At 33.1% G+C, this 13,038-nt stretch overlaps 1 protein-coding gene across 1 annotated transcript in view; it reads right to left on the reverse strand.

Annotated features, from left to right (window-relative positions):
* Positions 1–12,603, reverse strand: part of LOC142232773 (uncharacterized) — a 28,693-nt gene extending 16,090 nt beyond the window's left edge. The window contains exon 1 of the mRNA XM_075303443.1: positions 12,145–12,603. Coding sequence (XP_075159558.1) covers positions 12,145–12,229 — 85 coding nt within the window. The 5' untranslated portion in view covers positions 12,230–12,603. The remainder of the gene's footprint in view (positions 1–12,144) is intronic.
* Positions 12,604–13,038: the final 435 nt, after the last annotated feature.

A 13,038-nucleotide genomic window follows, 5' to 3' on the forward strand; every position in this document is an offset into this window, starting at 1 on the left:
AATTCGGGCTATTCCGGCCGAAATGCTCGAAAAAGTTGCCCAAAATTGGACTTTCCGAATGGACCACCTAAGACGCAGCCGCGGTCAACATTTAAATGCAATTATCTTCAAAAAGTAAATGTCATGGACCAATCTAACGTTTCAAATAAAGAACCGATGAGATTTTGCAAATTTTATGCGTTTTTTTTTTTTTTAAAGTTATCAAGCTCTTAACAAATCACCCGATATTTTAAAAATACATAGGTAATAAAAAAAATTTACTACGAAATGTGGACAATTTGCTAAGATTTTTTTTTATGAAAAAAAATGCTCTACTAAAAATTAACTTAACCACACTACCGATTCGTATGATGGCTACCTACACCATAGGAATGCCTATTTTAGTAAAACTTGATGGGGAATACCCCAAAGCAACTTTTCACAAAGTTTATATTATTTATAATAGATTATTAAAGAAAAATAATCGTGAACAACTGGCGATTTTAGCGGCTAAACTCGAACTTAATACTCACCTTAAATACTAAATACTATACTGGTAAGTGGAAATTGTGTCTCATTTTATAATATTTGTTATTTCAAAAATATTCTGAAAATAATTTTAAAATGTCCCATTAGCTCATGGATATGATTCCACTAATGTACCTACTGGATGGATTTTTGTTTTTAACCCTTTCACTACCGATGTCCACTTAGAAGGACATTCGAAAAAGACACCAAATTCTATTTTCCCACTTAGTTTCGATTTTTTTCTCGATGTTATTTTAAAGTAGTGACCTTAATCTAAATAATCTATAAATATTTTCCATATTGGTGAGCACTAAAATACATTTTTATAAACTTCTTTAAAAATAAACGAAAAATATGAAAATTTCAGAAAATTTTCCTATTGTGTGTTTCTAGTAAATGGACATTTATACAAAAACTATAGCTGATACTTCTTCGTGTTCTTTTTTGTATTTTTTCTCACACTTTGAAAGATATTATAGGCCAAATAGGGCTTATTTTCGTAAGGCCATTTGGTCACAATTCAAGAATCAAATTTTCAGAACAAGCTCATATAGCTCTTGAACTAATTGAGGTAGGTTCTCAAAATGACAATGTTTGTTCTACATGCTGTTAGTACAAGTAAAAAGAGAAGAAAATGTTAAGTTTTTAACATTAGGTTTATTTCGGTAGTGAAAGGGTTAATGTGGTAAGTTTTTCCATAAGCGATATTTCGTCCGTTTGTAATAAAACCAAAATTTAACTTATTATAAATAATTATTTTAATTTGCAGGTAGACATGCCTTCTAATGGTAATTTTTAAAATATTCTTACTGTTTAATGCTAACTACGCTGATATCTTTGGCTCTAAGAAAACACTCTTGAAAACCGCAAGTCAAAAATCAATATGTACGATAGAATTTGTTTTTTTTTTTATTTTGTATAGCTGTACAATTTCAGATGCTTATAAAGCACACAAAATAAAAACTAGCCAAATCGATGAAATTTGACAATTCAATGAATATAGCAACTTATGCCATATATCTTTCATATGCACCCTCAAAAAAAAATCGCTTCTGTAACATATACTCCCAAACACATTTTGCTTGAAGCATATATATTTTTGGGTATTGCCCAAACATTTATATATTTGATTTCTTCCAATATATAATATGTTTGAAAGCATATTGGTCTAAACAATATAATATGTTTGGGTAGTCTAAGTTCCAAACATTATGTATTTTTCTATCCGAATTCAATAATGTTGTCTTCCAAAAAACTATATGTTATTTTGTGAACATATAATATGTTTGGAAACATTTTGAACCCAAAAATATTATATGCGTAGAAGAATTTTCTCCCATAGAAGATTGTGCTCAAATTTTTTTTCTGCCTAATTATATATTCCCTCACATTTTTCTCACTTCCACGAGTTTTTTAGTTCATAGCACCTTTTTCTGTAATACAAACATTGTAGGAGAACTTATTAAATTTTATAATTTTTTTTCAGTTTTACCTTTTGCCGAACGGGGATTCGAACAGCGGACCACACAGTTTGTAAGCCAGCACACTAACCACTGGGCTACGTAGCTGTTGTGGTCATCAAGAGATAATTATCGTTATAAGTCATATTTATATAGCATAGCTTGCGGCGCCCACGAGCCGCCAACAAATGTATGTTGTTAAACATTATTTGTTGGCGGCGTGGATCAGTGGTTGGTACGTCCGCCTTGCATGCCAAGGGTCCTGGGTTCGATCCCTGCTTCGACCGACACCATTTTTTTATTTTTTTACATATATTTTTTTACGTATATTCCAGATACGTTCGGATAATCCCGAAAAGGTGTTCAACATTATATACTACTATATTAAATTTTTACTACGAAACTGTAAAGTGTGTCTTATAAAAGACTTAAAGTCAGAAAACAACAGTGCTTGATATAAACGAAATGGACTGAGTTCAAATCATATATTATTTTTTATTGCAAAAATAAAAGTTTTGTAACAAAAAAGGGTTTGTAGACAAGTTTGAAATTTTCGAAGAAATTCAAAAACCAATCTTTAATTGAATTTTCTTTGTGTATATATATTTTTAAGGCGCCAATTTCTTACTTTCATGATTTTACTTCCAGCACGCATTTTATGTCTCTCTTTCTAAACACATATATGTTTATAGTCTATTTCTAAATTAATATATGTTTGCATCCAAGCATATTATATTTACAAACATTTTATGTCCCAAACATAATATGTTCTAACATATTAACATATATGTCCCAAACATGTTATGCTAGTTTATGAACATTATATGCTTCCACTTACAAAATATTGTGTTTACAAATTTGAGTTCCAAACATATCATTTTTACACCCAACCATATGAAAAACAGTCTTTTTCGTCCGTGTGGATAGAAAACATGGAAATTGGAATTAATTAATTTAGTCCTACTAACATAAAATATTATTCTTTTGAAGAAGCAATTATGTTACTAACTACAAACAAGTAAATGCATCTAATGTGCGAATAAAAATATTTCCTTTATTGTATATCATAAGCCATAGTTTTGTGTAATATAGTAATACTTTTGTGAAATAATCGTAGAAAATTTCTTTAAAATAGGTAAAAGTTTCGTGAACCGTAGTACAAAATGAACTTACTGACGGTAAAACTGTCTTAAGGACCAAATCATGGACATTTTTGCTACCATTTCAGAAAAAATATCATTATGTTTTATAAAACTGGGTAGAAGTTAACTAAATTGAAGTTCAAAATTTACTTTTTCAGTGCAGTTACATGATGTGAGCGTATATTTTAGAAGAGCTCGACCTAAGGTGAAACATAATATGTTTGAACAATACAAACGATATTTTGTTTGCACCAATCCTGGAAACATATATGCTTGAAGCAAAATGTGTTTGGGGTATATGTTACAGAAGCGATTGTTTTTGAGGGTGTGCTTGCACATTATTATAAATACAAATAAACAAGAAGTTATTTAAAAAAAATACGTTAACAAGTTGGCTGATAAGTCCCCGGTATGACACATAGATGGCGTCGCTAGTATTAAATGCATATTATTTTTATATAGAACCAACCATGGCTGAACAAGAAGGTTAAATCATGGGTCCATATGATTACAATTTTTTTATTTCGACAAAATTTTAAGATGTCAAAATCATATGTTTATGGTGGTTGCAGCTCTCCAAATGACACTGCATAGCAAATGCATCTCAAACAAAAGCACACATTCATAGCTGGAGAATTATTCGAAGATGACTTGAGTATCTTGATAACATATTCCAGGCCCAAAATACCACGCACATCAGTTTATAAACTGCATCATGAACTGTTTTTGTTAATAGCTGTCGAAGAGCCATTTGACTGACTTCAATTCTTAACTTTGGTGGATATTATAGTCTTATTTGTCTCATATCGGCGTTCCTCGGATGAATTATCCACTTCACAATCACTCATAGGTGACGCAATTAAATTTGAACCTTTATTTTTCTCTGGATTTGAATTATTTTTTCAGGACAATTGAAAGAATAAATAATTGTCACTTTTACCAATGCTATACGATTCTTTTATCAGCAGATTTTGACTTCTTAAAATTGTAAACAACATATTGAAATTTTTGTTTTTGTTATCGTGATTCAACCTCCTTATTCAGCCATGGTACCAACCTTCAAATGATTCGTGTCAAAATTTGACGTCTGTAAGTCAATTTGTTTGTGAGATAGAGCGTCTTTTGTGAGGCAACTTTTGTTATTGTGAAAAAAAAATTGAAAAAAAGGAATTTCGTGTTTTGATAAAATACTGTTTTCTGAAGGGAAAAAATACGGTGGAAGTAAAAACTTGGCTCGATAATGAGTTTCCGGACTCTGCCCCAGGGGAAATCATCAATAATTGATTGGTATACAAAATTCAAGCGAGGTGAAATGAGCACGGAGGATGGTGAACGCAGTGGACGCCCGAAAGAGGTGGTTACAGACGAAAACATCAAAAAATCCACAAAATGATTTTGAATGACCGTAAAATGAATTTGATCGAGATAGCAGAGCCTTAAAGATATCAAAGGAACGTGTTGGTCATATCATTCATCAATATTTGGATATGCTGGAGCTCTGTGCAAAATGGGTGCCGCGCGAGCTCACATTTGACCAAAAACAACAACGTGTTGATAATTCTGAGCGGTATTTGCAGCTGTTAACTCATGATACGCCCTAGTTTTTCCATCGATATGTGACAATGGATGAAACATGGCTACATCACTACACCCCTGAGTCCAATCGACAGTCGGCTGAGTGGACAGCGACCGGTGAACCGTCTCCGAAGCGTGGAAAGACTCAAAAGACCGCTGGCAAAGTAATGGCCTCTGTTTTTTGGGATGCGCATGGAATAATTTTTATCGATTATCTTGAGAAGGGAAAAACCATCAACAGTGACTATTATATGGCGTCATTGGAGCGTTTGAAGGTCGAAATCACGGCAAAACGGCCCCATATTAAGAAGAAAAAAATGTTGTTCCACCAAGACAACGCACCGTGCCACAAGTCATTGAGAACGATGGCAAAAATTCATGAATTGGGCTTCGAATTGCTTCCCCACCCACCGTATTCTCCAGATCTGGCCCCCAGCGACTTTTTCTTGTTCTCAGACCTCAAAAGGATGCTCGCAGGGAAAAAATTTGGCTGCAATGAAGAGGTGATCGCCGAAACTGAGGCATATTTTGAGGCAAAACCGAAGGAGTACTACCAAAATGGTATCAAAAAATTGGAAGGTCGTTATAATCGTTGTATCGCTCTTGAAGGGAACTATGTTGAATAATAAAAACGAATTTTGACAAAAAAATGTGTTTTTCTTTGTTAGACCGGGGACTTATCAGCCAACCTGTTACTTTCATGTTATTTTCATTTATTCCTTTCTCAAATGGCGTCCTTTTATCGCCGAAGAAAAAAGGATCACAACATTTCAGATTGTGCCCATATTCTTTCAAGTGGGAGAAAAACATTTTTGCCGAATACCATAACATTTTAATTCAAACAAAATTATTTTTATCAATACCATAACATGATAGTTTTCCTAGCACTATGTCCACCGGACCAAGATGGTTATAGGTGAACATGTTACATGGTCGCCACAAATAATGCTCCTATTATATAATTTTGCTCTTCGAATATGATGATGACAATCATGTTTCTTCTCTGCGTGCACAAGTAGCATTTTAAGAATTATCAGTGTTATTTGCATGGAACTGAAAGCGAAATGTAATAAACTAATAAAGCCAACACGATAGCATACTTACTTTTGAAAAACCACCATTTAAATTATGGAATGAAACAAGCCACCAACTAAATACAAACCCATATATTAATTGTATATTTTCCTTTATTTCATTTAAAACTTTGTTCCAAATAAATAATCAAAAGTCAATAGTGGTATAGGAATTTGAAATATTACCTTAAGATATACGCAATAAATTTTTTTCATTTAAATTTTCATCGCTTTTCTGTTTGGATCCTAAACATGCATAAAAAGGCTATGAATGTGCATTCATTATTACCTCTAGCTGTACCACCCACTGTGATTATTGTAATCCAATTAGCCATCTCCACTATGGACAATCATCGTTTATTAAATTTTTCTAGCTTCCAGTCAGTCTGTAATGAAATTACGATATTTGGTGGCCCGATTATCCTTAAAATGCATTAAAATGAGGTTAACAGCACAACCACTGTTAACAGTAACACAAAGGGACAGAAAAGATACAGTGCGAAAAGAGGAGAAAGACCGAAATAATAGAGAAAGATATGAGATTGTATGGAAAATTTACATTGCACACATTTTGGAGCATTTATTGAAGATACGCGAATATTTCGAAAATCTACAGTTGCCCTAATATTTACTTAATATTCACATAACTCGTAATTATAGCTTGTACCACATTGTGGTCAGTGCTTCATTTTTTCCCAAATAAATAATTTTTATATTTTCTAACGCTTGTCTGAAACGTTTGTCCTCGAATATTTTCAAAAATTATCGATTTTTCTAGAATAGATTTAGCATTTTTGCGGCAAAAATTTAATAATTTGTACCATTTTATTACTCTTTTTTGACCTATAAAAAAAAAAAAAAAACAAAACAAAGAAGTACCCATTAAAATGTGAAAAAACCGGTTGTAAAAAGTTTAATTAAATAACTTCCTGTGTAGTTAAAATAATGATCTTCTTTGTGAGGACATTTTTGGAAGTACTTTTAAAGTTCTGCCTTTAGAACAACTGCCAAATTTTTTGCTGGGAAAAGTGTGGAACTACTTTTAGTTGCTTCATAATAAATTAATTTTCTCATGTTGATGTCTGAGTTTTTATTCATTTTTATAAAATAAAACAATAATTGAACTTATAAGTTCAGTCTATTAATTTTTAGCTAGGGGAATATTGTCTAGCTACGCTAATGGGTAACAGTTGACCATAACAAGGCATAGTTTTATTTCTTAACATGCCGTCTAATTTGTCAGTCCATACACGCAAAAAAATAATTATTTCCTCCCAAACAAAATTTAGACAAAGTTCGTTTCTCATTTTCTTTTCGCTGTAAAGAAGTGTATTTGGAAGAAAAGTATATACTTTTTGTGATAAACGTTTATTATTTTCCAGGATGTAAAAACAATTTCATAAAGCCCACGAACCGAATAAACAAAGTTTATTTAACAGAAAAATACATTTAGTTGGGCACCGTGGAGCAGTGGTTGCTACGTCCGACTTGCATGCCAAGGGTCGTGGGTTCGATCCCTGCTTCGACCACAGTTTTTTTTACATATATTCCAGATATGGTCGGAAGATTCCGAAAAAATGTTCAACATTACATTCTGCTATATATAGAATTTGTACTATGAACTGTAAAATGTGTCTTATTAAAGACCTAAAGTCAGAAAAGAACAGTGTTTGATATAAACGAAATGGACTGTTTTGTTGGTTCAAAAATAACTTTTTTAATCGAAAAAATGAAAATTTTTGTAACAAACGAATTTTTTGGTAATAAAAGTGTATACTTTTCGAAGCAATTCAAAAAACTCTAACAAAAGAAAAACGTTTTCGGTACACGTTTTTTTTTTCTTTGCGTGTATATGAAATATTATGTGTATAATGTGAAATAACATTTGCATACATGTAGATAATTAGGGCAGAAACGTACTTGATTTTTAATAATACCTCCACCATAGGAGATGTATAAATCTGCTGAAGATTGGGAATCCGTCTCTGTTTGTTGAAATGGCAAACGTTGTCTGCTAATTTTTTCGACTCTATTATACTCCAATGTGTTTTAGTTTGGGTGAAAGGAAAGAAAGAACATGTCTTATATTTACCCAACGTAATAAAGCATAACGGCAAACAAAATTTTGGTGATCGCATTTAGAAGATTTAAGGATATTGGGTAACAACTTTTATTGATTCTTAACAATACTTGGGTAATATAAAATCTAAAATTTTTGATTTCGCCATATTTTTTTCTATGAATGTACACGGACGAAAAATACTGTTGTTCATATGTTTGAGTGTAAAAATTATATGTTTGGAAGTCACATTTTTAAGTGCAAACATATAATGTTCATACTTGAACCCCATATTTCATTCGACCCGATTGAAACTCAGGGTGTTAACGTGGGCGACAATAGAGCATTACGATCAGAAAATGTAAAATACAAACACTCCTCAGGTGTTCGGTTAGGTGGCAGCCCGATGTATCAGGCTCACTTAGTCTATTCAGTCCATTGTGATAACACATTGGTGAACTTCTCTCTTATCACTGAGCGCTGCCCGATTCCATGTTAAGCTCAATGACAAGGGACCTCCTTTTTATAGCCGAGTCCGAACGGCGTTCCACATTGCAGTGAAACCACTTAGAGAAGCTTTGAAACCCTCAGAATTGGCACCAGCATTACTGAGGTGGGATAATCCACCGCTGAAAAATTTTTGGTGTTCGGTCGAAGCAGGAATCGAACCCACGACCTTGTGTATGCAAGGCGGGCATGCTAACCATTGCACCACGGTGGCTCCCTCAGGTGTTAATCCTGCCATTTATTAGCTTAATTCGCGATGTTGAGGGGATATTTAGCTAAGGGAATATTGCCTAAACAATGTTATGAAATAAAATAAAATTTTATCTGCACTGTATTGTTTTCTATTATTTCGTTTTCATTTGTACATATGCACAAAAAGTGTTGAACTGTATTAAAAAAAATTAAAAATATTGATGCTCTGTTCCTGTATATCGAACGAAAGCTTTCATTCGTATTCTAAACGAAAATTGATGTTGGTTCCTATATTTCGAAAGGCAAGTCACTTCATATTTTGTTGTCGAGTAACAAACGAGCATATAAAATATGTGCCAATAAAAAAGTTAAAACATTGTTAACATTTGAATGAATTCTCAGGCCAAAAATTTTAATATGCTCATTTTTGATAATCAATGTATTCTCATACAAACGAATCGAACTTTCAAAATTAAAAAAACCCAAACTCATTCGGATTCGAGTGACTGTCTATCTTTCGAATGGGTTTTCGTTCGATATACAGGAACAGGGCATGAAACTACTGATCCTTAAAGCAATACCTACACTCAAAAAAAGTTTACTTGGATCCAAAGATCTTGACCTTCCCTTAAAGATTTTGGTATTGATTCCGAGCCAAGGTTAGGTTAGGTTAGGTGGCAGCCCGATGTAGCAGGCTCACTTAGACTATTCAGTCCATTGTGATACCACATTGGTGTACTTCTCTCTTATCACTGACTGCTGCCCGATTCTATGTTAAGCTCAATGACAAAGGGACCTCCTTTTCATAGCCGAATCCGAACGGCGTTCCACATTGCAGTGTAACCACTTAGAGAAGCTTTGTAACTCTCAGAAATGGATTATACTACCTCATTATTAATATTTTGTAAATAAAATCCTAAAATTTAGGTTAGGTTAGGTTACTAGGTGTACTAAGAAATCTTTCAATTCTATCCCTTAATTAAAATAGTTTTCCTCAAAGTCTTCAAAATAGTGGTTTACAACTGTAATTGCATCTTCATTTGAGGTAAAACGCTTGCCAGCAAGGAATTGTTTAGATTTGGGGACAAGTAAGTCACAGGGAGCTAAATCAGGAGAATAAGGTGGGTGGTCAAGCAACTCGTACTTTAATTCGTTGATTTTGGCCATTGTTAAAACACTATTGTGCGCTGGTGCGTTGTCTTGATAAAAAATAATTTTTTTGTGTTGTAAGCCACGACGTTTTTCTCGAATTTGTACATTTAATTGATCCAAAATGTTGCAATAGTACTCTGAATTTATTGTTTTACCCTTTTGCAGATAGTCAATCAATAAAATACCTTTGAAGTCCCAAAAAACCGTTGCCATAACATTACTAGCCGCTTGAATTGTTTTTGTCTTCTTTGGGAGCACTTCCTCCAGCTTCAGTTCATTGTTTGGATTGTTCTTTTGTCTCTGAAGTATAGTGGTGGATCCATGTCTCATCAACAGTTATGAAACGACGCTTAAAATCCATTTTATTTCGCTTAAAACGATCCAAACAAGCTTGAGAAATGTTCATTCTTATGCTTTTTTGATCGACTGTTAACAAATCTTGCATCTTGCAGAAAGCTTTTTCATCTGTAGTTCTTCATGCAAAATTAAATGGACTCATCATTTGAGATACCCATGATATTAGCAATTTCAGGCACTTTTATTCGTCGATCATTTAATACCATATCATGCACTTTGGCTACAATTTCTGTTGTTGTTGCTGTTTTTGGACGTCCACTACGTGTTCATCTTCAATGCTTGTACGACCACGTTTAAATTCAGCAACCCAATTTTTTTACTGTTGCATATGAAGGAGCACTTTCACCTAACATATTCACTATATCATTATGAATTTCTTGTCCCGATAAACCATTTTATGTAAGTATTTAATGCATTTCTAATTTTTCCATTGTAAAAAAATTGTGGATGCGTCTGTTTTGAACACATGTTTCTATATGAAGGAGTTGGCAGATCGAAACAAAATTTAGCATGTGTTCATAGCAGAGTTGGAAGTTTCCAAAACACTTAACTTTTTTCTGTTTATACCGCTCTTTTTGTGCTAGGCTAAGAAGTTTCCGAACTGCCCTCGTACACCACCACATTAGAGGGCTATTATTAAAAAGACGAAGCGATGTGTACGACATATTGAAATTCACGCTAAAAAACATTAACACTCCAGGCAGTAAAGTGTAGGTTAATTTAAAACAAAAAAAAAAAACTTTAACTAAACTGTATTATAGCTCCTATATCACAAAAGAAAATACATATTTTTCGACAAATTCAAGAAGGAAACGCACACAAGAAAATTGCAATTGCAAATTTTCCATCTGGGTCTAATAATAGGGTATACAGTTTTTCCAATTCTATAATAATTACTACAAAAGATGGCAACAAAGTGAAACTGCAAACAAAAAAATTCGTTTTCAGCTTTAGAATTTTCCTCAGATGTACTCTGTACTTTGGAATCGATACCAAAATCGTTAAAGACAAAATCTTTAACCTTTTCTTCTTCGTAGAATCTATAGGTATATTTTGAAACAGATCATGGTTACGATTCTCTGACTACGTGGGGCTGTATATATAAATATTAAAATATTTCGTGCAAAAACAACTCTTTTTTCCCCATCATGCATTTGGTTGGACCACCCTTTTAATATATTACATCGTGATTTGTTGCAATTACATATTTTTGTGAAAACCAACATATAAAAACAAGTTTGTATAGATCTTATAATAATTTCCCAAATTAACAAATTTATCTCAAAACCCTTTGGTTTTATATATTGAACAGAGCTCTAGCAATAGTTCTGCTTTGTCTCTAGTCTGTGTTAACCATAGTTTAGCAATTGCGTTTTAAAGCTAACTTCTTCATATGCCAAACGTTGAGTGCATTAACATTTTATTGCCTTGATTTCAACTGTTCATTTCTTCAACTTGCTAAACAGGCATGCCAAACAACTTTTTGTTTTTTTTTTTTGCATAGATACACCAAAAGCTGGTTAAAAAGGACTGTTTTCCACAATTTAAGATAGGTTTGTGCAAAAAATGTTTGTTCTTTTTTTTTGCGTGCGCATTTTCGGCAGAAGCCCTGTTCCATTTCGGAAGATGTGACGTTGAAAATGCCTTGTCTTTGTTTTTTGTTTTGATTTTATTTCCATATTGCTTTGACCTTCACATCACACCAGTTTTATCCATAATGTTGTGACTCACCTACTTCTTTTTTTCTTACAATTGGTCCAGTAGAAGAGAGTGTAGGTTTTTTGAGTTTTGTATTAGGCAAGGTAAGGTGCCTGTTTTGTACGCACAAATTGAGAAGGCTATTCAAATACTCAAAAAGAGCTAAAATTATTTTGAAATTGTACCATTGTTGTACTAGGGAAGAGTTATGCAATTCACAGCTTAAATCGTCTACGAGTTTTGTTGTTTCAAACTAACATGTAGATATGTGCCTTACATAGATGACTTTTATAGAGATAGAGTGGGAAATACCAAGAAGAATGCATTTTACCATACAAGCATATACCAAATTATGGTTAGATAAAATACCGCTCTCCCAGATAGCTGTGTTAGTAGAATCGCAAGCATTGTTCTTAACTTACCTAGAGATACTCCATTTATTCGCGGCATAAAACATGTTAACAATAAAAATATAATAGATTTTGTGATTTTATGCACATGACCCATAGTTTTTTTTTATATACTTCCTTCGAAAGCAGGAGCGAACAGGACCCAGGAGAGGTAGTTTATAGACTGTCTGTCTGCTGTGCCTTGTCTATTCAAGTATTTATATTACCTCGAAAAAGAAGTGTGCATCTCAAATTGGTATAAGTACTCAACAGTTAATAGATATTCTTTCTTTTTATTTAAATGTATCATCGATTTTGCTTACATAAATTGATTATATTTTTTTTTTTTTATTTATAAATTTTCGGATTTAAACATTTCTTTATTTATTAATTTCGCATTCCTATGCATGCCTATAATGCATTTGTGTTGCAATGTCACTCGGTTGTGGTTACAGATGTTATGCGGCTATGGTCCGCAGCAACAAACCTGAAGTTATGGAAAAGATGCAGCAAGCCAATACAAAGAAATGGATTGGAGAACTAAATGTGTATAGCACATAACCCAAGTGTGAATTGTGTGATACTCGTGGTAGACTATTCACTACCTGGTGTTTCTTTTTATGTTTGCACAATAGTGTATATGTTATCAAACATTTTACGTTTTTTGAAAAACGAATTTGAAATCAATTCTTTTTTACAGTACCTAATTGTCGCAAAAGCCAAATACAAGACTTTGTGAGAAGCAGTGATAATAAGAATTTAAATCCCAGCAAAAAGCTTGCTGAATTTGCAGCAGCTTTGCAAGGAATTCACTGATGATTTTATAAGGAAATGTCCCACTTCAATGCGCTTTTTCTTTGTATCAATTTCAGAAGCAGTAAATAAACATGAGGAAATCATTGCAACTTCAGTGCGTTTAAAAATGCA

The sequence above is a fragment of the Haematobia irritans genome, chromosome 4 (genome assembly GCF_050003625.1).
Source record: "Haematobia irritans isolate KBUSLIRL chromosome 4, ASM5000362v1, whole genome shotgun sequence".
Classification (NCBI taxonomy): domain Eukaryota; kingdom Metazoa; phylum Arthropoda; class Insecta; order Diptera; family Muscidae; genus Haematobia; species Haematobia irritans.